We start from the raw sequence: 25916 nt of genomic DNA on the forward strand, positions 1-25916 counted from the left end.
TGAGAAGTTATAGTTTATACTTCTGGAACTCCTTTTTTTCACTTTACTCATTAAAATTATTTTTGTAATTACTAAAGCAATGTATAGCTGTAGTTTAACTTTGAAATATTGAAATAAGTTAGCGGCTTTAACATAAAAATTACAATTCCTCTTTCAACCTTTCCCTATTCCATTCTCTCTTCCAGAAGTAACCTCTGTTAACAGCTTAAAATGTGTCCTTCCAGAACTTGTTCTATGTGTTTTATACAGGTATAGAAAAACTTTTGAAAAGTTATGTAGTCATACTTTATATAATTGGCAGTTTTTTCCATGTCTGTCTATCTGTCCCTCTAATTTCCCTCATCCTTTCTTAACTCCTGAATAATATTCCCCAAGAATGAATATCCCAGTATTTATTAGATCATTTCTTTCTTTGTAGACATTTAGATTCATACCTTTCCTTTCCTCCCTCCCTCACCCCCTTTGATATTATAAATAATACTATTGTGAATATTCTTATGCATATCTTTGTGTACCTGTGTGAATGAATCTGCATGCTTGAAAAGTTTTCATCTCTATACAAACCGTATAAAATTGTCTCCCACCACTCCCCAACTGTTACTAATCTCCATCTTTGCCTTTGGCGTAATGCTTGTCTGTTGCTTAACAACTATTTTGTTGAAGGCTACCTTGGGGTTTTGAGATCAGAACTTCTCTGGTGATCTTGAGTACTAGAAAGACTTTCCTGTAAGAGATGAGAAATGATGTAAGTCCATACCACAAGTGGTTAATATAACACGGGAGAGGCAGTGAAAGTAATGTGGGAGCGTTGTAGTGTAGTGGCTAAGAACACAGTTTTCTGGTGTCACACTGCCTGGGTTTCAGTCTCCACACCACTCCTAGCCACCCTTCGCTGTTTGTGTCATCACCCTCAGACAAGTTATTTAACCTCCCTTTCAGTTTCCTCATTCACACAAATAGCCTCCTCATCATAATGATGTAGTGGGATATAGTTATAGAACCTGTGGTCCAGGGTTATGACATGTGGAGGACCTGATGCAAAAGTGTTCCATAAATGTTAGCTGAAAACAAGAGGATGCATGTCCATTTACATTCATCACTAGGGGGTGATCATGATAGGCTTTGGTGGTGTTTGTCTTGCGTTGTTGGTCCCCATGCTCTTCTGAATAGTGATGTGATTGTATTAATAAAAGGTCTACATAAATAGAAAGTACGCTCGATTCCAAATTTGCATATGTCAAAATTACTGAGGTCTAGAAGTGACTATTTTTATCTCCCTTTTAGTTATTTTCATAATGAAAAGAATTTTTTTAATGGTTTGAAATGGCTCTCTTAATTTATAACATTATGCTTAAGAAAATAAGGCTTAACTTTAAATGTTTTAGTTTACTCAGGAGTTAACCTACGTCTCTCCAATATTCCCATAGGACAGTGTTCAGGAATCATGTCTTAATCATATTAATATATCTATAGTCTTTTACATGCTTTGACATATAGGAGCACTCATATTTGTAAATATTTGTGTGCTTGAGCTAGTTTAAACTAGTCATTTCTAAAAGTCCTCATCATTACTCTTTAAAATTCCCGTATTTTTTCCTGAATTTTTATGCCATGTTCTACAAAAACACACCAAAATGATCTTACAGTAAAAAATGTGCTGTTATGGGAGTAGTTCATCCACATTGTAGCACCTATCAGAGCTTTGTTTCTTTTTTGTTTTTTGCTGAATAACAAATTGCCTTTATGGATATATACCACATTTTTGTTTATTCATTAAACAATAAAGCATTAGTTCCTCATTGTATTTCATCTCTTCTTATTCTTGAATGTTTTCAGTTTGAACCCAGTATTTGCTTAGCATTTGTTAAAAATTTATTTTAAGTGACATTTGCATATTGAGACACATGGCAGTTAGCCCTGATATCTTTGTTTTTGGAGAAGGTCAAGATTGTGATTATTGCTGAACCAATGAACTTTCATGCATAGCTAAGTAAACTTCCTTTCCAGTTTATCTTTGTTTGAAGTGCTCTTAAGTCTGAGTAGTACTTTTTAAATAATACCTTTATATATGAAATAATTAGAAGCTTGGTTCAGACTTTATAGGAAAACATCTCTTAATTTTTTTAACAAATGTTGAAATAGTACTGAATAAAAGTGGTTTGATTAATCTTATTTTTACTGTTCCAGATTATATATGAACAGGAAGGTGTTTATATTCACTCATCTTGTGGAAAGACCAATGACCAAGACAGCTTGATTTCAGGAATATTGCGTGTTTTAGAAAAGGTATGTTTCTGGTAAATGATTTTATTTAATAATTGTTTATGGTAGTGGTTCATCTTTGGGGTATTATCAGCAAGTTTGAATTTTGTGTGTAAAATAAAATTAGGTGGTTGAGCAGTAGTTGTAAATTTAACATGGAAATGATAGAAATAAAATACTTTAGATAAACCAGTAAAATGGCATGGAATATTTACAAACTTAAGTAAAAGTTGCAGTAATAGAACTTTTTTATAATGAAAAGTAAGCAGAATTTAAAAATCTACGTAACATTGGTTGTCAAATAGTGGTTTATATATGATATTGCATATGTAAACTGCCAATATTTAAGAGGTTAAAAATTTCACTTTGGATTCAGGGATTTAAAAATACGTAACTAAGAATGTAAGATATTGCTGAATAGTAAATATAGTTTATAATTTCTTTCTCTAGGATGCTGAAGTAATAGTGGACTGGAGACCATTGGATGATGCATTAGATTCTTCTAGTATTCTCTATGCTGGAAAGGTATTTAAGAAAATAAAGTATGACTAAAGAAATGCCATTTTTTAAATAACAGCTTTATTGAGATATATTTCATATACGATAAAACTCACCCTTTTAAAGTGTATGATTCAGTGGTTTTAGTATATTTACAGAGTGTGCAACCATCACCAGTATCTAATTTGAGAACATTTTCAACACTCCTAAAAAAGAGACTGTACCTTTTAGTAGTCTCCTCCATTCCCACTTAACCCCAGCCCCTTGCAACTGCTAATCTACTTTCTATCTCTGAGGATTTGCCTGTTGTAGACGTTGCATCTAAATGGAATCATAGATTCCATTTGTGACTGGCTGCTTTCACTTAGCCTATCGTTTTCAAGGTTCATCCATGTTATAACACCTATCACTACTTTTTTCTTTTTTGTTTGCTGAATAATATTACGTTTATGGATGTATACCACGTTTTTATTTATTCATTAATCAGTTGATGGACATTTGGATTGCTTTAACTTTTAGGCTGATATAAATAATGCTGCTATGAACATTCTTATACAAGTTTCTGTGTGGACATATGTTTTTCTCTTGAAAACCTAGGAGTGGAATCGTTGGGTTATATGATAACTCTGTTTAACATTTATATCATGTGTTGACTTTGCACTACGGAAGGTAGAGATTTCCCTTTGTCTTATCTCTAATTCACCTTGAAACTCTGGCTCAGTTGTCTACATTTCTTCTTAATGTATTTAAACACATAGATGATCTTCTGATTTCTTAGAGACGTCTTTCCCAGAGCCTTCCTACAAGCTCATTCTTAGTAATTGGTTGCTCTCTTGGTTTGCTGTGCATTAATTATCCTAGGGGTTCTTTTTGCCTCTTTCCCATATTTGAATTCCTGTTTCCTGTATCCTATGTTGTCTTCTGTTTTGGTTTACTTCCTTGTTTTGAGACAGCTCCAGGGCTTCCTGAGAAAAAGGGTAAATGGGAGCAAAAACATTTCTATTTTTAGACTTTCTGTCCTTATTCTGAATTGATGGCTTGGCTGGTATAGAATTACAGTTTGAAAATAAATTTCGCCACGTATTTTTTAAAAATTATCCCAGGTTTGGTTTCCATTACTGATGTTTAGTCTATTGCATTCTAATTCCTGATCTTTTCTATGTTGTTTTCCTCTTTGGAAGCTTTTAGGACTTCCTCTTTGATTCTGGTGCTCTAGATGTCCTGGTAATGTGCCTTTATGGTCTTTTTTATCTGTTTTGCTGGGTATTTAATGGGCTTATAATATGGAAATTTGTGTTCCTTAGGAAACGTTCTTGAATTATTTTAGTGATGATTTCTTCTTCGTTTCCATTTTATATTTTCTTTCTGGAACTCTTTAGACCTCTGGACTGGTCCTGTAATTTCTTAATACTTTCTTTCCTGTTTTCTAATTCTTTGACTTGGGTGTGTGTACTATTTTACAGGAAATTTCTTCAGTTTTATCTTCCAGTTCTTTTATTACCTTTTTCATGTTTACTGTATTTTTAATTTCTAAGACATCTTGTTGGAGTGCCCCCTTCCATCCTTTTTAAAAATAGCGTCTTGGTCTTCATAGATGTAATATCCTTCCTTATTCTGAGGCATTTAATGAAAGTTTTTAGATGTTTTTATCTCTGTATAACCCACTTCCTCTAATTGACTTTTTTTGTTTTGTTCAGACTTTGTCTTTTGTATAGACGCTTTCCTTTGGTGTTCGGTGGTCTTTGTAGTGTGGTGCTCATATTTAACAGCAGACACAAAAAGTGATTATACTCTGTCTAGGTATGGGTAGGCTTGGTAATAGTAGGCACTCAAGGTGACCTGGGTAGGTTGTTTCCTTGGGGAAACATGATACCTGATGTTGAAATGTAGGTGTTTTCTCTTGGGCTACTCATTTGCCAGAGAAGAATCTGCACATTCTTGCCTGGAAAAGGTAAGCCTGGATTCCAGTATTCTGGGAACTGAGTGGAGGAAGAGAGCTGAGAGTCTTGCCAACTCATTCCATAGATGGACTTTCAAATAATTCTCCGGTTTTCAGCATATTATCCCTTTGCTCGGTGTGCTTGGTTTCCCTGAATTCAGAGATAATCTTGTTTCTCTAATGAGTAAACCTCCAGCCTTTTGGACTTTTGGTAGTAGTCTTCTTTCCAGCTTGACCTTTATCCTGATTTCCAGAAGTACCACATCTACCAACTCCAAGCCTTTATGTGGAGTGGTGTTCTTGTAGATGTTTCTTAGCTTTCCCCCCATTGATGGTAGAATTGGTAGTGATGATGTTAAGGGTTGTATTTTTTAAATTGGGGAAACAAGGAGGCCTCTCTGAGAAATGATATTTGAGGAAGGACCCAGAAGAGAAATCAACTCTACTTTCTAATTTCATTCATTCCAGTTCCCCTCTATTTTTCAGTCAGTTTCTGTTTCTTATTTCTTAATTTTTCTTGTCCCTTTATAATATCTTCCTAGTCCTACAAGTTTTCCTTTTACCCTTTTTTAAGAGAATTACACTAGCAATACATGAATACATTCTTGTTGTAAAACTTCAAATACTAGAAAGTTGAAGTCCTGCTTTACTAGAATCCTGTTCCTTATCTGTCCCTGTTTAGTGTCTATCTTCCCAGATTTATCTGTACACATTTCACATCTGTCTAGACCCAGTTTTCTCTGTGTTCTAGTTGCATATACTGCCATGTAGTTGTTACACTACACACATTGTTTTGCAGCTTTATTTGCTATTCGCTATTGGACATATATACATGTTAACATATATCAGTCTTTAAACTAGTGCTTAGTATTTCATTGGCTTCTCCTAATTTATTTACTCATTCATTCATTGATGGATATTAGATTTCCAGTTTTTCACTTTTACAAACAGTGCTGCAGTGAAAATTCCTGTATATGCCTTTTTGTATACAGCTGTGAGTATTTCTCTAGGGTAGGTGATGACAAGAGAGTTACTGTGGTCAAACACAGGTATGTTTTAGGTTTTAATAAATATGGCTGTATTGCCCTTTTGGAGTCAGTACTAATTAGCACTGTCATCAACAGTGTCATCAATAGCATTGCCTCACACTCTCATTTTTTGATTTTTAATTGAATGGGGCAAAAAAATTGAAATTCAGTTTAACTTGCTTTTCTTTGACTGTTCCTGATTCTTCGATTTTTTTTGAAGTTGGACATCTTCCTAGATGTTTGTTTCTTTGTATTTCTTCTTTGACTTGTTTGTTCATACCATATGCTTATTTTTCTGTTTCGATATTGGATCTCTAAATAAATTGGTAGGAGTTGTTTTTGTATTCTGGTTATTTTTCTGTCATCTGCCATATAGTTTGGAAATGTTTCCACCCAGTCTTGCTTATCTTTAACTTATGTGTGATGTATTTTGTTGCACAGAAGTTAAACTTTTTGATTTAGTAAAATTATTAATTCATTTTCGACTTTTGGGTTTATTCTCTTTTAAAATAGAAAATCTTATAGAACTGTACATGTAGATCTGTTATCTGTAGCTTTTAGCTAATTGTGATTAAGAGAAATATGCAACCAGTGGTGACTTAAATAAGTAGCCACCATTGGTGTCTTCCTCAGATAACCAGAAGTCTGGGGGTTTGGAGCTATTTGGAGTGGTTCTCTTGCTTTTTCTGTTGTGGTTATAAGGTGACTGCCATATTTTTAGGCAACACAGCTGCATTCAAAGCAGGAAAGGGGGAAAAGGGATGTGGCTTTTATTAGGAAAGCAAAAGCATTTGCAGAAGCCTTGCAGTTGACTTCTGCTTGTATTTCATGGGCAGTCAATCCTAACTGTTAGAGAATCTGGGCAAGCTTTTCCTCTCTTTTTGGTAAAGATGAGCAAGGGAGAAAAGGATAGGAAAAAGTGTGTGGTTTTCCCATCAGTGATGTCTCCCACAACCTAGACACTTAATTTATATAGACACTGAGAAGATATTATTAATTGAAATTAAATTCTAGTTTTAGTTCCTAAATATTTTATATATTATGATTATTTTAGGATTCCAGTTCAGTTGTAGAATGGACCCAGGCCCCAAAAGAAAGAGCTCATCGAGGATCGGAACATCTGAACAGTTATGAAGCAGAGTGGGACATGGTTAATACAGTTTCATTTAAAAAGAAACCACATACCAATGGAGGTATGAGTTAAATCTTTGAAATCTGAAACTTATTTACTACACTATAATATAAACAAAAGTGCAAAGAAAATTCTTTAACGTTCCTTTGTCAGAAGAAGAATGATTTGATGCTTTAGTATGTGTAATTCTCATATTTTACTTATATTCTCTCTTCATCTCTCTTTGTTGTTTTTTGGTTGTGACTTTATGAAAAAAGGCTTTAAAAAGACTTCTGTTTTGTAGTTATTAATGGTAGAAAATGGAAGTTTTCTATTGCTTTGACTGTCTCTCATGCACATTTTTGTTAAACTAGTAGAATAAAAAATAAATCGTGTTATTTCATCCTAAAGCACCAGGGGGAGATAGAGTATACCACTAAACCATACTGCTCTAATTTCAGTTTTTACCTGGATCCTCAGCTCATTGCAGTCTCTCTTTTATATATGTTTAGTGACTATTCTCCTTTATATATTTTATATATATATTTAAATCTGTGTTTCTTATGTGGTGATTATCTACATGTAGATAATAAAAAAGAGCCAAGCTAACGGCCTGACAGGACATGTATACTACCCCAAATATGATTTAACTACCCAGTCTATGATGTGGCCAGCCTAGTTGTGATCTCTTAAAAATATTAAACACTTGTATAAGTTAAAATGATTTTTTCCCAATTGATTCTTTTGTGTTTTACAATTAAAAGGATATTTTATCTTGTAATGATTTTGGTCTGAATGTAGGGTTTATCCACGTTTACCAGACTCAAAAAGGCTGGTCAGAATTTACTGGAATATGTATTGCTATGTTTATTTAGCATTGTTACTGAGTAAAATTGATTTTTGTGTATGGCCTGGGGAATCATTCTCATATACAGTAGTCATGCTTTGTACCTTATCATTCTTGGAAACATTCGTAACTGTTAAGAAGTAAATAGTAATTCACAAGCTTTTGATAATAATCAGCTCGTGCATGTGTGTGTGTTTGTCTCTTTCTCTCTCTTTTTTTTTGGCATTCCCTTTGTACTGAAAGGGAAGTTTCTTACCAGAACAATGCAAAGTGTAAAAGATAGAACCATAGGATTTAGTATATTTGGTGTGTGAGCAATTTTTAAGTTCTCTAGATCTGAAGGATTTGTTTATGTGAATTGCTGTTTTTTGTTTCTTGTTGCCCAATATTGTTAAATCTTTGAAAATGAAGAAGAAAGACTATAGGAATGAGCAAAAGTGAATCAATGAGTGATTTTTTAGAATTTCATAAAAGAAAGAAGCATTACATATGTAAGAGAAAAGCATTATCTGACAATAAAGATCTTTTTAGATTAGTGGTTTTCACCTTTAGCTGCACATTGAAATCACCTGGGGATACTAGGCTTTTTTAAACAATACCAATGCCTGCGTTTCATCCAGCAAAGTAAATCGGACTCTGGAGGCGGACCTGGGCATTTGGAGTTTTCAAAAGTCCTATTGGTGATTTTAATGAGCAGAGTTGAGAACCTCTGTGTAGCTTAGCAAAAAATGACAGATGTAAATACTGCCTACGTGGCTTGGCTGTGCATTGTGACTTGTAACGTAAAGAGCCTTTATTAGCAATTATTAAAAGTTAAGGAGACATTTTCTTTTTTTTTCCATTCAGTATTTTAAAAATGTTATAATTGTGCACAGCAGTAAGAATACATTGAACAGTATAGCCCAGTAGGCGTACACATGCACATGTCTAACAGAACAAGGAGTTATGAAGTGCAGTGCGCTCTGTTCCATTCCATCCCATCTCATCCCGGACTGTCTATCTCAGCTGTTTATTTTTCATTGAAACTCCTTCCTAAAGGAGACATTTTCTAAGCTCAATGTTTCAGAATTCAAAATTATGCCATTACGAAACATCTTTTGTACTGTTAGCGCTTTTTTCAAATAAAATTTTTATTTATTTAGTTTGTTTATTGTAACGTTGATATTTTTTACTTTTTACTTTTGTTTGTGATTCACAAAGGAAGCTTGGGATAGACCTTTAAAAAAATTGACTATCAAAGACTAACTTAAGTTTGTGTTTCTAAAGAGTTTCTATTGCTAAGTCTTTGTTTTTATATACCAGAGCAAATGTTTTGGAAACATGTCTTCCCAGAACAACAGACTGCCATCATATTCTGGAGACCTATTCAAAGAAAGCGTCAAGTCCTTGATGTTAATAAGACAGGAAGACTTATTGAACTGTTTTGTTTTGCGCTTCTGCTGTTGGGTTCAGTTTTCCCATGTCAGTGTGTTGGAGATATTTTTTACATGTATTTGGTAACCTAGTAAGTTCATCAGAACTAATTGCCTGTCTTTAAGGAAAAAGAAGGAAATTTTGAATTGATTCTTGGATTCTATTTTCCTTTGTAACCATTTCTACTTCTGATTAGCTGTTGGGGGTAGACTACATTGCAGATTACTTTTATGTTGACTTGGTACTAGGTTATTCATTTATTCCATACTTCTTTGAGTACCTGTTGTGTGCTGGTCACTCCTCTAGGCACTGGGGATATAGCTTTGAACAAAACAAAGTTCCTTTTCTCATGAAGCTTTATAGTCTTGTAAAGGGACTTCTAGAATTATCTTGTAATATTTCTCTCATTGTTTATCAGAGCTTTAAGTGAGGAAATGTGTGAGGTATTTTCTATTGTATTTAGTGTGTAATGTGTGTCTCTTCCATTAACAAGGGAAAAAGCCTATGAAAATTTTTACTTTTGAATTTGTACAAACTCCTGATAATTCATGTAGCCTGCATGTGTTATTTAATATTCTCCGTATGATTTTCTCACATTAGTTTGGATTAAATGCTTTTTGTTTAAGAATTTAATAAAAAATTGTCTATATCTAGTTTTTTATCGCTGTTTTGCTGTGAAAATGTTTTTGGTCTTTGCAGATAATCTAGGAGTATGTATCCTTTCTAGATAGTCCAAGTACATTTATACATAAATAATTCATGAAGACATTGGAATTCTAGAATTGTTCTCACGTTGATATTAGCTTGTAGTGGTGTTATGAGCTCTATAATATAAATGCCATGAAACATAATCTATAGTAGTCAAGTTACCACATGGCCCTTAATCTAGTACCAGCCTTAGATATGAGTTCACCATCTGAACTGGTGTAGAAGCTAGGCAGGTCACTGTATAGATACGTTACTTTAGGCTTTCTGGACTTCTTTGAAATGATACTTGTTAAAGTGTCCGTGAAATAATGATGGTGTCCGTACTCCTTGCGAGTAGAGGTGTCTGTAAGTTGTAGATTTCTGTGTCACTTTAGGAGATCTTGTTGGAAGTAATGGGGCTAGAGTATTCCTGACTATGTAGGAATGTGATATACATGCAGGTCAACACCAACTGATCTACCCTTTGATCAAGTTTTATAAGCAGATATCTTCGATGTAGTTTATCTTTGCAGAATTGATAGTAAGGGATGGAATTAATGAAGATCTTGAATAACAGGATAGTATGACACTTTTGAGGAAATAAGCTTAGAGAAAGGGTTTTTAAAATTTCAGAGACGTGATGTACTTATGTCTGTGTTAAAATAAAATGGCATTTTAACATTAGAAATTAATTATAATTATTAGTGAGAAGAAAGAACATTTTTCCTTTGTTCTTTAAATTTTCGCTTAAATAGACAATCTTTAAGTTGCTTCTTATCAATTATGATGTTGTTCACAAACCTAGGGTTTTAAGCTTCTGTAAACAGCCCACAAACTCAGAAAATGCTTTATTTTACATAACTATGATTTGTTTTGAACAGAGATCTTAATTTAGAAGGTTGGTTTAGCAGGAAGAGTGAATGTATTCATTCTCTTTGAAGCATTCCCAATTTAGTTATCTTTTCATTCTCAGTTTCTCCCTATTCTTTGGGTTTTTGCAAATACAATGTCCGTATATTCATTCCAATGTTGTTATTTTTTTTTTTTAAAGATTTTATTTTTTCCTTTTTCTCCCCAAAGCCCCCCGGTACATAGTTGTATATTCTTCGTTGTGGGTCCTTCTAGTTGTGGCATGTGGGACGCCGCCTCAGCATGGTTTGATGAGTGCCATGTCCGCGCCCAGGATTTGAACCAACGAAACACTGGGCCGCCTGCAGCGGAGCACGCGAACTTAACCACTCGGCCACGGGGCCAGCCCCCCAATGTGATTTTTTATACCAGTATACTTACCTTCACTCAGTGTAGTCTAGTAAAATTAATTGCAAAAGGAAATGAGGAAATAAAGGGTTTCTTTTTGTTTTTTTTAAACTCTTTTAAATAGCATCGTGCCATTTGTATTTGGAAAAGATTAACATTTATTATTTGCTCTATACCTAGTACTATACTAGTTAGTTGAAAAGTGTTCTCTCTTTTAGTTGAAAAGTGTTCTCTCTTTTAATTCTTAGAATAACATTGAGAGGTAAGTATAATTATCTCTGTTTTACAGATGAAGAAACTGAGGCTCAGGGAAATTCAATGGTTTGCCCCAGACCATTCAGTTAGTAAGATGATGGTGTTGCAATTTGAATCTAGCCTGCCTGCTTCCAAAGCTGTTGTGATTTGCGGGCAAAGCTTGTATTTTAAATAAGGAAAACATTTTTCAGTTTGTATGCAGTGGATAATATTTTAAAAACGATTCTTTTAAGAAAACACGTGTTGCCATTTCTAATATAGGTGGAAGCCATAGTAATATGAATGCTATAGTCATTCCTTAGGTTCAACAAATTTGTTAGGCAGTCATGAAGACCATTGTCAGTGCTTTTTAAAAAGGTGAACAAAAATATTTTGCCCTACTTTCTTGTTTTTAAGATGCTCCAAGTCATAGAAATGGGAAAAGCAAATGGTCATTCCTCTTCAGTTTGACAGACCTGAAATCAGTCAAGCAAAACAAAGAGGGTATGGGCTGGTCATATTTGGTGTTTTGTCTAAAGGATGACGTCGTTCTCCCTGCTCTGCACTTTCATCAAGGAGATAGCAAACTACTGATTGACTCTCTTGAAAAATATGTGGTGTTGTGTGAGTAAGTATCAAATTAGTTTCTACTTCTTGAAATTGGATTGTTGTATTGGTCCCAAGGCACACTGTTTTCACTTGTCATAGGGTATCAGTGATTATATGCATATCGGGGCACAAGCAGCTATTTTTTTCTGGTACATATTTTTTCCCCGGTACATAGTTGTGTGCTTTGGATGAATAACTGAATAAAATTTTCATTTTAGTAATTTTGATCTGCAACTTATCACCTTATTACTGTTTTAAAGAATGGTCCAATCTTTTTTATCCACATTTAAATGAATGATGATGCATCAGTAACTTATAGATTATATATTTACTGAATTTACCTTTTATTATGTAGTTTCTGTTAAATACAGAGTTTTCTTTGTAATGTTGCAAATTTACGTCAGGCAAGTCTAAACCCTTCATAAAATTATTTTAATTGTGGAAGAGAGAGCTTTCTCGTTTTCCAGAAATCTTATGTCTGATGTCTATTTACCTGTATGATGGGAAACACATACTCTTTCTTTCACTCTCAACAGATAGATTTTGGGTATATATTATGTTCTGAGCGCTATGCTTGATGTTTAGTAGTGAACAAAACAGGCATGTTCCTATGTATCTGAGAGTTTATGGTCTTGTGAAGGATGTTGACCAGTAAATGGCAATAAAACTCAAGAACTAAGATGAAGAAAGTACAAGCTGCTTTGGGAGCTCCCAGGAAGAGAAGAAGATTATCTCCTTCAGACTGGGGTGGGGAGCTGTCAGGGAAGACTTTCTGGAGAAAGTAAAATCTAAGTTGAGACCTGACAAATAAGTGAACATTAGCATGAAAGGGAAGGATAAATTTAGAGGGAGAGATGTTTTAGATAGAGGGAAGAATACAGAACATGGTATAATCACATCACAGAGTAGTTCACTATCACAGGTCTGCATAGTGGAGGAAGAGAGGGTGCCAGATTTAAAGATGAGATCGAAGAGCTGAGTAAAGGCCAGAGTGTGAAGGATCTTGTAAATCGTGTTAGCAGGTTGTTTGAGTCATCTAGAAAAGATTGGCGTGGTGTGAACTAGGAGAGTGACAGGAAAAGTGGAAGTATTGGGGGAAATATTTAGGGTTACAGTTTGTGACTGATTGGCTGTGTGGAGGTGAGAAGAAGGGAGAAGTTGAGATTTTTAGCTTGGGGAACTATCGGGATGATTGTTAACTTCATTAATAACGTCCTCACTTTATGATAGGGTAACATCACACCTAAATTTAATTATATAAAGCTACGAGTGATCCAGAAGTTGAAGGATTTTGACTGACTTGTTTTCTGCCGTGAAATTCTCCCACCTACCATGTTGACCACCTCTGGCTGGCACTAGGCATGCTGATCAGTACCAGGAACCATAAGAAAGTCAGGCTGGTTGGTGGTACGTGGGTCTTGGATCTTGAAGTGAGAAGCTGTGAATAGGCTACCACTCAGGGGGTTAAATAGATTTCAGGAGGCGCAGCGTCATGATTGGGGTAGAAGGTTTGGCTGTTGAATAGCAGATACGAAAGACATGGAGGTTTTAGCACCATAGCAAGCTCAAGTATCAAGCAGTGTTGCGATGTAGCTGTCACAGAAGAGCTCCTGTGGTCTGAGATTGTTGATTAAATCACAGACTCTAGGATGAAGTGGTCTTCCCTCTCTGTTCTTTACTGGTAAGATAGTACTTTGGAGAACTAGGCCAGTTTTGGGGTTTTTTTCTGGAGGTCACTGCAGGACGCCGGCTGCTGAGACCGTGCAGAGCTTTTTTTTTAAAAGATTTTATTTTTCCTTTTTCTCCCCAAAGCCCCCCAGTACATAGTTGTGTATTTTTAGTTGTGGATCCTTACACTTGTGGCATGTGGGATACCGCCTCAACGTGGCCTGATGAGCGGTGCCATGTCCGCGCCCAGGATCTGAACCCTGGGCTGCTGAAGCGGAGCCTGTGAACTTAACCACTTGGCCACAGGGCCGGCCCCTAGGCTTAGTTTTAAGCACTGCATTTTAAATGTGTTAGACTATACTACATGGAAAAGATGACTGGTGTCATCTTTTGATGCAAGGGATCAAAATGGTATCATGAAAAACATTAGAAGGATGTGGGGATTTAACTTGAAGAAGAAGAATTTTGGTGCAACATTAAGTAAAATCCAAACTTCTCACTGTGGTCAGTGAGAGCCTGCCCTGTCTTAGCTCTGTTTCTCTCTTAAACCTCATCTCATGCCATTCTCTTCTGTATTCTAGGCACATGATTGTCTTTCAGTTCCTGAAATGCCCTAAACTCTTTCTTGTCTTAGGGTCCCATATGTCTGCTATTTCTTTGCTTCTCCCTTTCTGATCCCTGAGGTCTCAGTTTTGATGTCACTTCCTCAGAGGGGCTTTTCTGGATGCTCTCCTCTCCTGATTAATGTAGATTTCCACCTCCATTCTTTTTTGCTGTCTCTTTCCCTTGTTTGCTTCCTTCATGGCCCTTAACAGAATAAGATACTATTGTCTATTTTCTTCATTCATGTACTACTCTAGAATATAAGCCCAAAAAGGTAGGGGTTACATCTATCTTATTTACCTTTTCTCCTACGTTCCTAGCCACAGTGCCTGGTACATAATATTTGAGCAGTAAATCTTAGTTAAAGGAATAAATGGCATGGTATTTATTAATTCTACAAGTAATTCATTCCAAATTAATTTTGAATTCACCCAGTTATCATCACTTTTGGATAATCACAGGTCTAGTGAGGACAGACCAGTATAATGTGAATGAGAGCAGACTAGAAACCATCTTCTCTGTTGGCAGGCAGATCCAAGAGAAAGAGAGAGCCTAGAAGGGGTTATGCCTAGCATGCACCTTGCTCTTTCCTGATCTCAGCAATCAAATATGTCCTTGTGAAAAAGGAGAGTTTCTTTAGTAGAAGTATGTATTTCCATTTGGAAACATGAAGCCATGGGAATGGTGTTCCTCCATGTATTTTTTTTTTCTCATTCAACAAGTTTTTTTTTTTTTTTTTTGAGCACCTGCTGTATCCTAGACACAGTGCTAAGTGCTGGAAAGAGAAAGGAGTTTGTACTGTTTTGGGAGAGACAAACATTGCTTATATAAATAAATTTTCAGCTATGATAAGTGCTCTGAGTAAGAGAGAGATAGCACTATGAGAGCATATAAAAGGATAAAATGCAAGTTTTTTGTATGTCAGTAGTAATCAAAGCTCTGAGAGAGGATGAGAGATTAACTAAGCGGAGGATAAAATGTGACAGGATATGAACATAAGTGATTTTTTTCTTAAAGGTATGCTTTTTTTATGCTGAGGAAGATTGGCCCTGAGCTAATATCTGTTGCCAGTCTTCCTCTGTTTCTTTCTTTTCCCTCCCCAGAGCCCCAGAACCTAGTTGTATATCTTAGTTGCAAGTCATTCTAGTTCCTCCATGTGGAATACTGCCACAGCATGGTTTGGTGAGCGGTATGTAGGTCCATGCCCAGGATCTGAACCAGCAAACCCTAGGCCACCAAAGTGGAGCCTGCAAAGTTTACTGCTAGGCCATGGGGCTGGCCCCAGCATAAAATGATTAATTGCAACCTTTAATGACCTGGTCAAGAGAAAAACCTAGCTGAGGAGACTTACCTCCCTACACTTTGTTCTCTTCTCTCTTCCCATTGGGCTTTTATTAAGTTTCTGGTCAACCAGGGATGTGGCTGTTCTTGGGGGCAGAGATAGCTGTCTAAAAATGAGTCCTTCAAAAGCTACACCCCTAATGGGGTATACTCTTTGCCCCCTGAATGTAGTCTGAAATTTGTAAGAATAGTACCTCAAATATTTTATCTCTAAGGCCCCATCTGTACCCTAGGCTGAAAATAAGCACGCCTCATTCTCTTTCTCATTATAAATTATGCCCAATTACATTGTGTCATATAGCTCACTAGAGATTATATGTTGAGTCCAAGTGGTAGAATGTAGATACTCCAAATAAACAGTCACCAGTGTAAAAAATGTCCCAAATTTCTATAAGGTATCTCCCGTTATCAGATTCTTAGGGAGATATTAAAGGCCCTTGTTCTTTGTGTTCATTAGTAATAATCCAAATACATGAAATTCCCGATTAAGCTAAAGCCCAAAGAAATGAAAATTCCTGAAGATCTCCAGTTTTTACTCCATCATGTGTGAGCCATATAAATATAAATTATAAAACTTGGAATAAATTATATATATAGTTTTATTGTAAATATTCTGTACCTTTTTATTTTTTCTTAGCCTTTTTTGATTGATATTCTTAGCAGTAATATTTTTATTTATTTTTTAAGCTTTCCATATTGGTCATTCTCAGTAGCAATATAAAGTAGTTATTGCTACATCTCAGTGCATAAACATTCTTCAAATGTTATAATTTCTGAAGTTATTCTGAGGTCTTTGGGAGAGCTCACTCTAAAGCCTGGAAAGTACTTGTGAATTTTCAGTAGATATGCTGCTATAGTTGTGATACTGGACTATGGTTTTCTTGAAGCCCTTTAGTAGGCTCTAATAGAATTGCTGATGTTAGCATTGTTAAAAGTTCTATCTTACTGCTGCAGGGAGTTTGAAAGTCTTGAATAATGTTGTCATGAGAGATCAAATTGTCAGAATCCATAACATTCCCAGAATACCTAAATACAGTATTTATAAATCCATAATATTTAATCTTCCTGGATTAAATCAATGTGTTAGCCTGGCAGGTGGAACTGTTAACAATATTCCGGAATGCCGGCCCTCCTTTTGGTGAACTCTACAGCTGCTTAGCAGTGTACTACTTGTCCTTTGACTGATGTACTTTTAAAATGTTTTGTGGATTTCTGTAGGGGCCACTCAGTTGTATGTTTTTGTATCTCTCCTCTTCTTACAGCTTCCCCCAGCCCCTCATCACAGAGCATTGGGAATAAAAAGTGAAATTCTTCCTTTTTAAAAAAGGATCAGTGGTTGCTTATTGCTTGGGCACTCATTGCTTCTTTCCCCCTCCAGTTCCATGACTGCGCTGCAGATCTGGGGCTGCACGTCTGTCCTGCTTCTACATGCATAGCCAGTGTTTTGACTTTCATGACCATTTGTTATTTGGATTTTAAAGAAATAATTTGACTTATTTTATTATTAGAAACAAAATAATAACTGCAGTGCCAGCAGCACTGTGCTAGGAAAAAATATGTTCCTATATTTTCTTTTTCTGGTGCTACATTTAAGAGTTGACCTATCATTAAAAGAACGCCTTATGAGAACCTATGGTTCTTCATATTAAGCATGACCCTGAAAGTGTTCAGAAAAATAGTGTTTAATGAAAATTGAACATTTTAAAAGTTATTATATTTTTCCTAGTTCAGATGACTCACCCTCAGCTCCTTGTAAAAAGCCAAGGAGCTTATTAGGCTATTGTTTCTGAAGATCAAGCGCTCTTTCTGACTATGTAAGAGTAAGATCCTGTTTTGGATTTCATATCCTCCTTGGCATTGCTGCTGCATCCTGTATGTTAGAATTAAGAAGAGATAACCATTATTAAAGTTCTTATCTCAAACATTTATAATAAACTAGATGTAGATAGCAGCAAAATAACACATTTAATTTTTATTTTAAACACAGAAAAGTAGATTTTAAAGACTGACTTACTAAGTTATAAAACTTACTGAGTAGAAAAAAGACTGAATAATTCATCTGATTACTTGAAATTAGATAGATGTCAATTGGGAAAGCATTTTATTTATTTTCTGGTTGTTAAGAAAAGGAGAGAAAAACTTATTTCCGGAGCTTAATAGGGGAAGAACTGAAAACATGCTGTTACCTGACCTGTCCTTAGAATCTTGGTAATACGTGCACGTGTGTTTATAATTACGGTTAGCAGAATTAATGATCTTTAACAAATAAATCTATAGTATCTTGTATTTTTAACATGTTATGTTGCAATACTACCAAGCTGTGGAATGAAGTTGGAAACCATTTCAAACTGGACATTTTTCTATAGTGAAAATATTATACATAAAATACTGATGAATTCTAAAGTGGGTTTGACCTTAATTTTTATGATAATAAAGGCAGATATATTTATAACATTTTTGTGTTATAATTCTTAAAACAACAATTTGGGTTCATTAAAGCTTAGTCTTCTTGGCTTTACCTAGAATAAAAATATACTTCAACCCCTTTTTATTTGTTAGTTTAGTATTTCATGTTCATGTAGTTTTGGAACTTGTTTAAGATACTAAGTACGTGCTAATTTTGTATTAATGAGAAACAGTTCTAGAAATGGACTTTCAAGGTTTTTGTTGTTATTAAGGAAAAGTAACCATGCGTTAGTAATTATTCAGGAAGTGATTGGTGCAGTGTGCTAGTATTTTCTACAGGTCTCTTTTTTTAAAATTACAGATCTCCACAGGATAAAAGAACACTTCTTGTGAATTGTCAGAGTAAGAGTCTTTCACAGTCTTTTGAAAATCTTCTTGATGAGCCAGCATATGGTTTAATACAAGTATGTGTCATAAAATCTATCTTGTATTAATCTGTTAATCTGACTCCATTATTGTATATACCTCCTACCTCTAACTTTCTCAGAGATTATACAGAATGAGGCAAGTGTCTCTGTGTGTGTAAACTTTATGGGATGATTCTCTGTAATTTTATAGAAATAGTGTGTTTCGTTAGTATTGGTAAGACTCAGAAGCTGCCCTCGTTCTTACTCTTACGGCAGTTTTTCCCTTTATCATAATACTGAAATTGGACATCAGTAAATTTTTATCATCATAGCTTTCATTGATTAGGTGAAAGGTCAGTGGGCAAGCCACTTTGGATTCATTAATGATAAACTTAGTCAAAAATCTGGATTGAATTTTTATTTTCCATTGAAGTTGATTCATTTGAGGTTGTGATAACCTAATTCCCCTTAAAGTATTTGAGTGTATTCTTCTTGCATTTGGCTAAAAATGTGCACTTAACAAAGGTAGGAATAAATTTAATTTATTTTACACTCAGATTTCTATGTAAACTAATGAAATGGTTATCTATTCTTTCATTCAACTAATGTTTGAGTCCTTACTCTGTCCCAGGTGCTTTCTTCTTCGTTCTGAAGATTAACAAAATAAGGAGGAAACTTTTTAGGAAGGAGGACAAGAGAGCTAAACACTGATTAAATTAAAAAGTGAAGGAACAGTTTTTCTTATTGTGAAAATAATTGTTTTAAAGATAGACCTTTGAGAAGTAACTATTTGCTAAATTTGAATAAGCACACAGTTTGAGATTTAGAAGTAACCCTAGCAGTAGAAAAACCTTTTGCTGTTTCCCAGGATGGCACTGTACAGAACAAATTACTCTTTTCGGCATGATTTACTAGTCATATAATTAGATTAAAATGTCAGCTGGTATTTAAATATTGTGAGCTTTTAAAATTAGCTGTTAAATATTTTGTGTTAGACTAGTGTGGTACTGCACACTTCAAGAAATATTTTTTTTTTGTGAAGGTAGGACTGCTAGACAGAAGAAAGCTGTTGTGGGCCATTCACCCGTGGCAAGTAAGCACTGCATATATTTCTGATGTATGCAGATTGAATGACGCCTGCAAATCATTTGTTTATTTGCAATTCAATCAGTAGTAGTAACTTGCCAGTTAATATACTGTTTTAGCCAAACGAAAAGATTGGCTTAGAAAATTAAAATTTTTTCCCCAGAAAAAAATAAAATTTTACGATAATCTTAGAACGCTCTTAGTTCTGATTTCCCCCACTTTAAAAAACTTTGCCCAATATAGTTATTTTTATTCTTTATTTGAATTAATAATGCTAATTTTTTTCTTCCTACTACATAGAAAATTAAAAAGGATCCTTACACAGCAACTATGGTAGGATTTTCCAAAGTCACAAACTACATTTTTGATAGTTTGAGAGGCAGCGATCCCTCTACACATCAACGACCACCTTCAGAAATGGCAGATTTTCTTAGTGATGCTATTCCAGGGTTAAAGATAAATCAACAAGAAGAACCAGGATTTGAAGTCATCACAAGAGTGAGTGGAGATTTATGTTGATATAGCTTTTCTATTTTAACAGGAGAAGCATATTTTAAACATGTACCAAATGCTATAGAAACTCAATTTTGATTATAGCTACCTGTTACTCATAATCCTTTCCATTTTTTTTTCTTTATTTTTTTGTTGGCTAAATAATATATCTAACAACTAAGGCTTGTCCTGCCACCAAATTCTTGGTTTGTTCTTCATCGATTATTACTTATACTTTGTGTTATTAGTGTTGGATCTCTTTTCTTTGATTACCTTTTGGTAATAACGAACAGACTGTTTCACTGAGTGCGTAGCGTTGAGTGGATAGCAAGCCCTGCGTCTCGCCGCAGCTCTGCCTTGGTGTACATGCTTGCTCAGTGGGCACCGGGACTCTGCCCTAGGGCCTTACTCTCGTGTGAATCTTTTCTCTATGTAACATGCTTTTGGCTCTGAATTGTGGCAAATCTTTATATATGCTCAACAAGATTTTAAATTTACTGCAATTCTGGGCTGCACATAGAATATTATAAATATCTAAATTGTAGTACTTAATTAAAGGGCTTATCTTGCAAATAGCATTTTTAAATTACCAACATCTGTTAATTGAATAAAAAACTGTAGAAAATGCCAAGTGGAGCTAATGGACCATGAATCAATTCTGAGAGCTACAAATTTTAGTTTGGAAGAAAAGCTAATTTTAGAATATGGTTAATGGAATAATACTCTCTTTTTTAATAATATAGCATAGTATTTAGTTTGAAAGGTCTCTTACAGAATTTACATGTTGAATGTTCTATACTTATGTAATTGAAACCCAAAATAGCAAATATTTTCCTACCTCTGAATTTATCACCCAGTTATTTGTGTGTTTAATAGGAGGGAAAATGTATGGGATGCTAACTATTATAGTTCATAAAGTAAATGTTGGAAAATAAAAGAATATATTAGAAATGTTAGAACTCATGTATGAGGAATAGTATTTTAGTTTTAGTTTCTATATACCTTGATTTCATTTCACTGATTCAAGGTATACTCCTTATCGCTTATCTTCTTATTTTAGATTGATTTGGGAGAACGACCAGTTGTTCAGAGGAGAGAGCCAGTGTCCCTGGAAGAATGGACTAAGAACATTGATTCTGAAGGAAGAATCTTAAATGTAGACAATGTGAAGCAGATGATATTTAGAGGGGTAAATACGTTAATATGGACTGTATTTTAAACTGCTGGTATTCACATTTCTTTCCCTTGTCTTTTTTTTTGTGGGGGTAGGGGAATGAACTCCTTTTTGATGAATGATGCCTTAAAATCCCTGTAGGACAGAGTCAGGTGCTTGTACTGTCCCTGAGGGTTGAATGGAGGGCTGCCATTAAGCCTGGGGAAAGATGCTCTTCCTTCTTGAAGTTCTATGGGTGTGTGAGGGAAGCATGTTTGCACCCCAGTGGTCATTGTCTTAGCCAGGAAGGGTCCCTCTGTCTGCTGTACAGTCTACTGTATACTCTGCATTGTTTAAGCTTTCTACAGCGGCTTACGTCTGCAGAATCTACAAGTCAAAAACAAGGTAGTATTCACGGAATTGAGCTATTTTCATGTATAAAACTCTTTAATATTAGTCTTCCTGTTAATTTATATGCAAGTTTTGTGAACGTAAAGTATTGCCTTCTTTTTTACAATGTGTTTAACCTGCATGTTTTCTTCAGGGACTTAGTCATGCGTTGAGAAAGCAAGCATGGAAGTTTCTTCTGGGTTATTTTCCTTGGGACAGTACCAAGGAGGAAAGAACTCAATTACAAAAACAAAAAACGTAAGTAGTGGTTTTTTATGTGTTCATCAAAGAAATTCACATAACTGACCCATACAAATTAGTATAGAGTTCCTAGATGACAGTTTGGAATAGACTAGGGTATGGAAAAATAACTTTATTTTCATCTTTTCAATTTAAAAATTATGAGCACTGTAGTTACTTCAGACCAGAAACACTTATTAGGAGGACTTCGTTACAATTATGTTGGTGGATATGTTAAAAAAAATTCCAGTCCCCTTGTACAAACGTTTTACATACCTGAAAAATAACTAATTAGATATGGATTTTTAAATATATCTCATTCATCTTGATTCATTTTTACAATTTGTTATGAAATTATAAAAATGGCTCATAAGAAGTGCATTTACTATTTAGGTTAATCACCTTTAAATTATTTTCCTTGTGCTTTTGGAACATAAATTAGTCTTTCATTCTTTTTTGGAAGAGTGTTTCTATTTTTAAATAATTTCTCAGACTTGAGAAGAAACACAGACCAACTTTCCAGGTACACGTCTTATTCCCAGTTCGTCAGTCTAGCCTTTGATTTAAAGCTCACTCTAATCATTATGTGGATATTCAAACTCTTGGACAGTCTTTTCTCTTTTCAGCACATTTTGCTCTTCCTTCTAAGACATTTTCACGTTGACAAGTTTCTGCAATAAACTCATTGGAAAATGGAACTGTTATGTCACATTTAAAAAAATCCTTGTAGGTTTTTATTTGTAATTATTCAGAACGTTAGTGGTTAAAATATTGAATGCCTGGAATAATTTTAGGTATGATATTAAGGATTGAGGTAAATATTTTCTTAAAATCATACCTAAATTATTCTAGTAGTTTAAGCACAGTTTATGACATTTATAAGGTTACTTTATTTTTCCTTTGTTTTCACTCATTATCATAACTTTAAACATTTCACTGTCATTTATAAACTTGCATCTCACTAGCATCATAATTGCTTTGATACATTGTTACAGAAAAATTAAATTTTTAAAAAAATAAAGTACAAATAGCTTTTTTTTATGTAAAATTGCTTTCTATAGTGATGAATACTTCAGAATGAAACTACAGTGGAAATCTGTCAGCGAGGAACAAGAGAAGAGAAATTCAAGGTTAAGAGATTATAGAAGTCTTATCGGTAATTTTTTCTTAATTTTGGAAATGCATAAGAGGGGTTTACGTTGAAGTCTTGATAAGATTTAAGAAGTGGAGATATATGCTACAGAATTAGGGCTCAAAAGAGAAATCAGAATTGGAGAGTACGTTCAATTGTTTAATGTCTTAGTTGGTCCTCTTCCAACAGGAATATGAATTCAGTCAATATATTTGTGAGTACTGATATATTTTATTTTCAGTTCCAAAATGTGAATTTTAAAAAAGAGTGTTTAACTTTATTTATTCTTTAATTAAATTTGTTAAAAAAAAATTTGTCTTCCTTATTCCAAAAAAAGTTTGTGTTTATCATAGAAAAATTAGGAACCATCGATGAGCAAAAAGAAAATAAAGATTAGTTTTTTTTCTGTCATGCAGAGATAACTAGGGTTAATATCCCTCCAGACCTTCTCTAAATGATGCATACTTTCATTTTTTTTAATTAAATAGTTCCATATAGATAGTAAATTTTTGTCAGTATTTGAGAATTGAGTAACTATTCACCTGGGAATAATTATTCTCTAAAAAAGAGATGCTTGATAGAATTTTGCATTAAAGGAATTAGACTTAAACTTCCAAATAGTGACTACTGGGTTTTCTGGCTCTTCTGATAAAGGCCAGATTGGCGAAGGAATGCACAATTCCTCCTGTCCATGTCTACCTGACAAGTTTCAGTTTATATTCCCCATTTTACAGATAGGAAAATTGAAGCATTGAGAGCATAAATGACTTGTCCAAGGTCACATGGTTAATAAGGGCTTGGTTAATAAGGCCCAGTTTTAATGTTCTTAAGTATCTTGTGACTTAGCCTTGGTATAATTTTTTTTTTTTTTAAGATTGGCACCTGTGCTAACATCTCTTGCCAGTCTTTTTTTAGCTACTCAAGTTAGATAGAGAGTTGGATTTAATGAATGTTCTTTTTTTTTTAACTTAAGTACAGTAGCATCCCCCTTGTCTGCAAGAGATAAGTTCCAAGACCCCCAAGGGGTGCCTGAACCTACAGATAGTACCGAACCCTATATATGTAATATTTTTTCCTATATGTATATACATATTTGAGCTGCAATAGCAAAGCTAGCATGAATTTCTTTTGCCTTCACAATTTCATGGATAGAAGATTTGTTCTTACCATAGATCTTAGCAAGCTCAGCATGTGATTTTTTTCCTATTAAGTCGAGAAACTTTCATCTTTTCACTTAAAGGAAGCACATTGTGGCTTCTCTTTGGCATATCTGAATTGCCAGCGTTACTACGCTTGCATTTTGGGGCCATTATTAAGTAAAATAAGGGTGACTTGAACACAGGCACTGCAGTACCTCGACAGTCGATCTGATCACCCAGATGGCTGCTAATGGGCGAGTAGTTTATACAGTGTGGATCCGCTGGACAAAGGGAGGATTCATGTTCTGGCAGGATGGAGTGCGACTGTGTGAGATTAAAACTTACGAATTGTTTATTTCTGGAATTTTCCTTTTAATATATTCAGACTGAGGTTGACAACAAGTAACTGAAACCAAGGAAAGTTAAACCATGAATAAGGGGAGACTACGTACTCATTTTCTTTCTAGAAATAGTTTCTCGAAATACTTCCCTTATAAAATATCATTTTTTACATTTTGATCTCTTTTCATATTCTGCCTGGCATGTCATCACTAGATATCTATACAAGAGGAAAGAAATACAGGTGCTAGTTCGTGAGGGTATAAATAATTCTTACCATGTTTAAAATGCCTGTTGAGGCAGATTTTCTATATTGGCATTATGACTGTAAATTGTGCTTGAGTTAATAAAAAATAACTTATGTACCTCTTTATTATGATAGGAAAAACATTTTGACATTTTTAAATGAAAGTTTACATTTATAGCATTTGATATTGCTTTTCCTTATTTGTTTGAAAAATTGATCCACACTTCTATAGATATATGCTTGCTTTTTATTAAAATCAAATGTAGTGTATTTTAACAAAAACCTAGAATATTGTTCTCATACTTTTTAAAAATGCCCTTACAGAATCTAAACTCATATCATCTTCTATTGTTAGATTGTACTCTGCTGTAAAATATCTCCCCAGCTCTTCATAAGTATTGAGAATGTTTTCAAATTATTCAGTTTAATGGGGTCATTGGGAGAGAAATCAGTTATAACTTTTAAACAGAATTGGTTATAGAGTGAATCATTTTGAGCTTTTAAAATTATTCATAATTTACTGAGAGATTCAAGTTTGGGGCGTGCCTTTTTAGTTGTAAAATCTTTCACAACAAGATGCATTTAATAGGTATCAGTGTTTGTGAACTGGATTGTAAGTACAGCTTGGGATACACTCATGGTGATGTTTTCATTGTCATGAAATCATTTCCAGCAAAATGTGGATTTTCATTTTTTCAGAATTAAAATAAGTTACTTATACTATGTTACCATGAGAATAAGGAAATAATTTGTCCTGAAGATGATTATGGAACATGACAAAGAAGTTGATAATACTTCTCATAATGAATGAAGCAAATATGAATGAAACAAATCTCTTTGATTATGCTTGATTACATAGTAGTTTTTTTCATTATTGGTTTCAGATAATACTGCCTATCACATAGATTCATGACTGGCATTTTTCTTGCTAACTAATGTGAATTATTACTTAGTGTTGATTTTAATTAATTGAAAGTGTTTCCTACTATTCAGAGAAAAGATTTCTATGTTTAGATAGAAATGGGAAAATATTTAAAAATATTCCCATGAGGAGGTGGACTGATTTTTGAAAAATATTCCAAAATGTTATTTATTGCATATCTGAAATGGAATTTGATGAATTTTTTAATTAAAAGCTTGACAGGAGAGTAAAATTAATAGCAGGAAAAATAATTCTGTACTTGTAAGATACGAACATTATAAAAATCTGTTTTTTGAAAGATTTTCAAATATGTGATGGTTTTCCTCCTCAGAAAAAGATGTTAACAGAACAGATCGAACCAACAAGTTTTATGAAGGCCAAGATAATCCAGGGTTGATTCTGCTTCATGACATTTTGATGACCTACTGTATGTATGATTTTGATTTAGGTAAGTTCTCCTCTCATA

General features: G+C 34.3%; 1 protein-coding gene across 2 annotated transcripts in view; it reads left to right on the forward strand.

Annotated features, from left to right (window-relative positions):
* TBC1D15 (TBC1 domain family member 15) overlaps positions 1 to 25916 on the forward strand; it is a 57384-nt gene that overhangs the window by 15128 nt on the left and 16340 nt on the right. Inside the window, exons 2-12 of one of the 2 annotated variants that reach the window (XM_001487961.6) lie at positions 2188 to 2286; positions 2713 to 2787; positions 6782 to 6920; positions 11694 to 11904; positions 18265 to 18367; positions 19353 to 19403; positions 19697 to 19894; positions 20949 to 21077; positions 21586 to 21689; positions 22733 to 22827; positions 25782 to 25898. In XM_001487961.6, the coding sequence (XP_001488011.1) occupies positions 2188 to 2286; positions 2713 to 2787; positions 6782 to 6920; positions 11694 to 11904; positions 18265 to 18367; positions 19353 to 19403; positions 19697 to 19894; positions 20949 to 21077; positions 21586 to 21689; positions 22733 to 22827; positions 25782 to 25898 (1321 nt within the window). 2 annotated transcript variants of the gene reach the window in all.

Source organism: Equus caballus, chromosome 28, assembly GCF_041296265.1.
Source record: "Equus caballus isolate H_3958 breed thoroughbred chromosome 28, TB-T2T, whole genome shotgun sequence".
Lineage (NCBI taxonomy): Eukaryota > Metazoa > Chordata > Mammalia > Perissodactyla > Equidae > Equus > Equus caballus.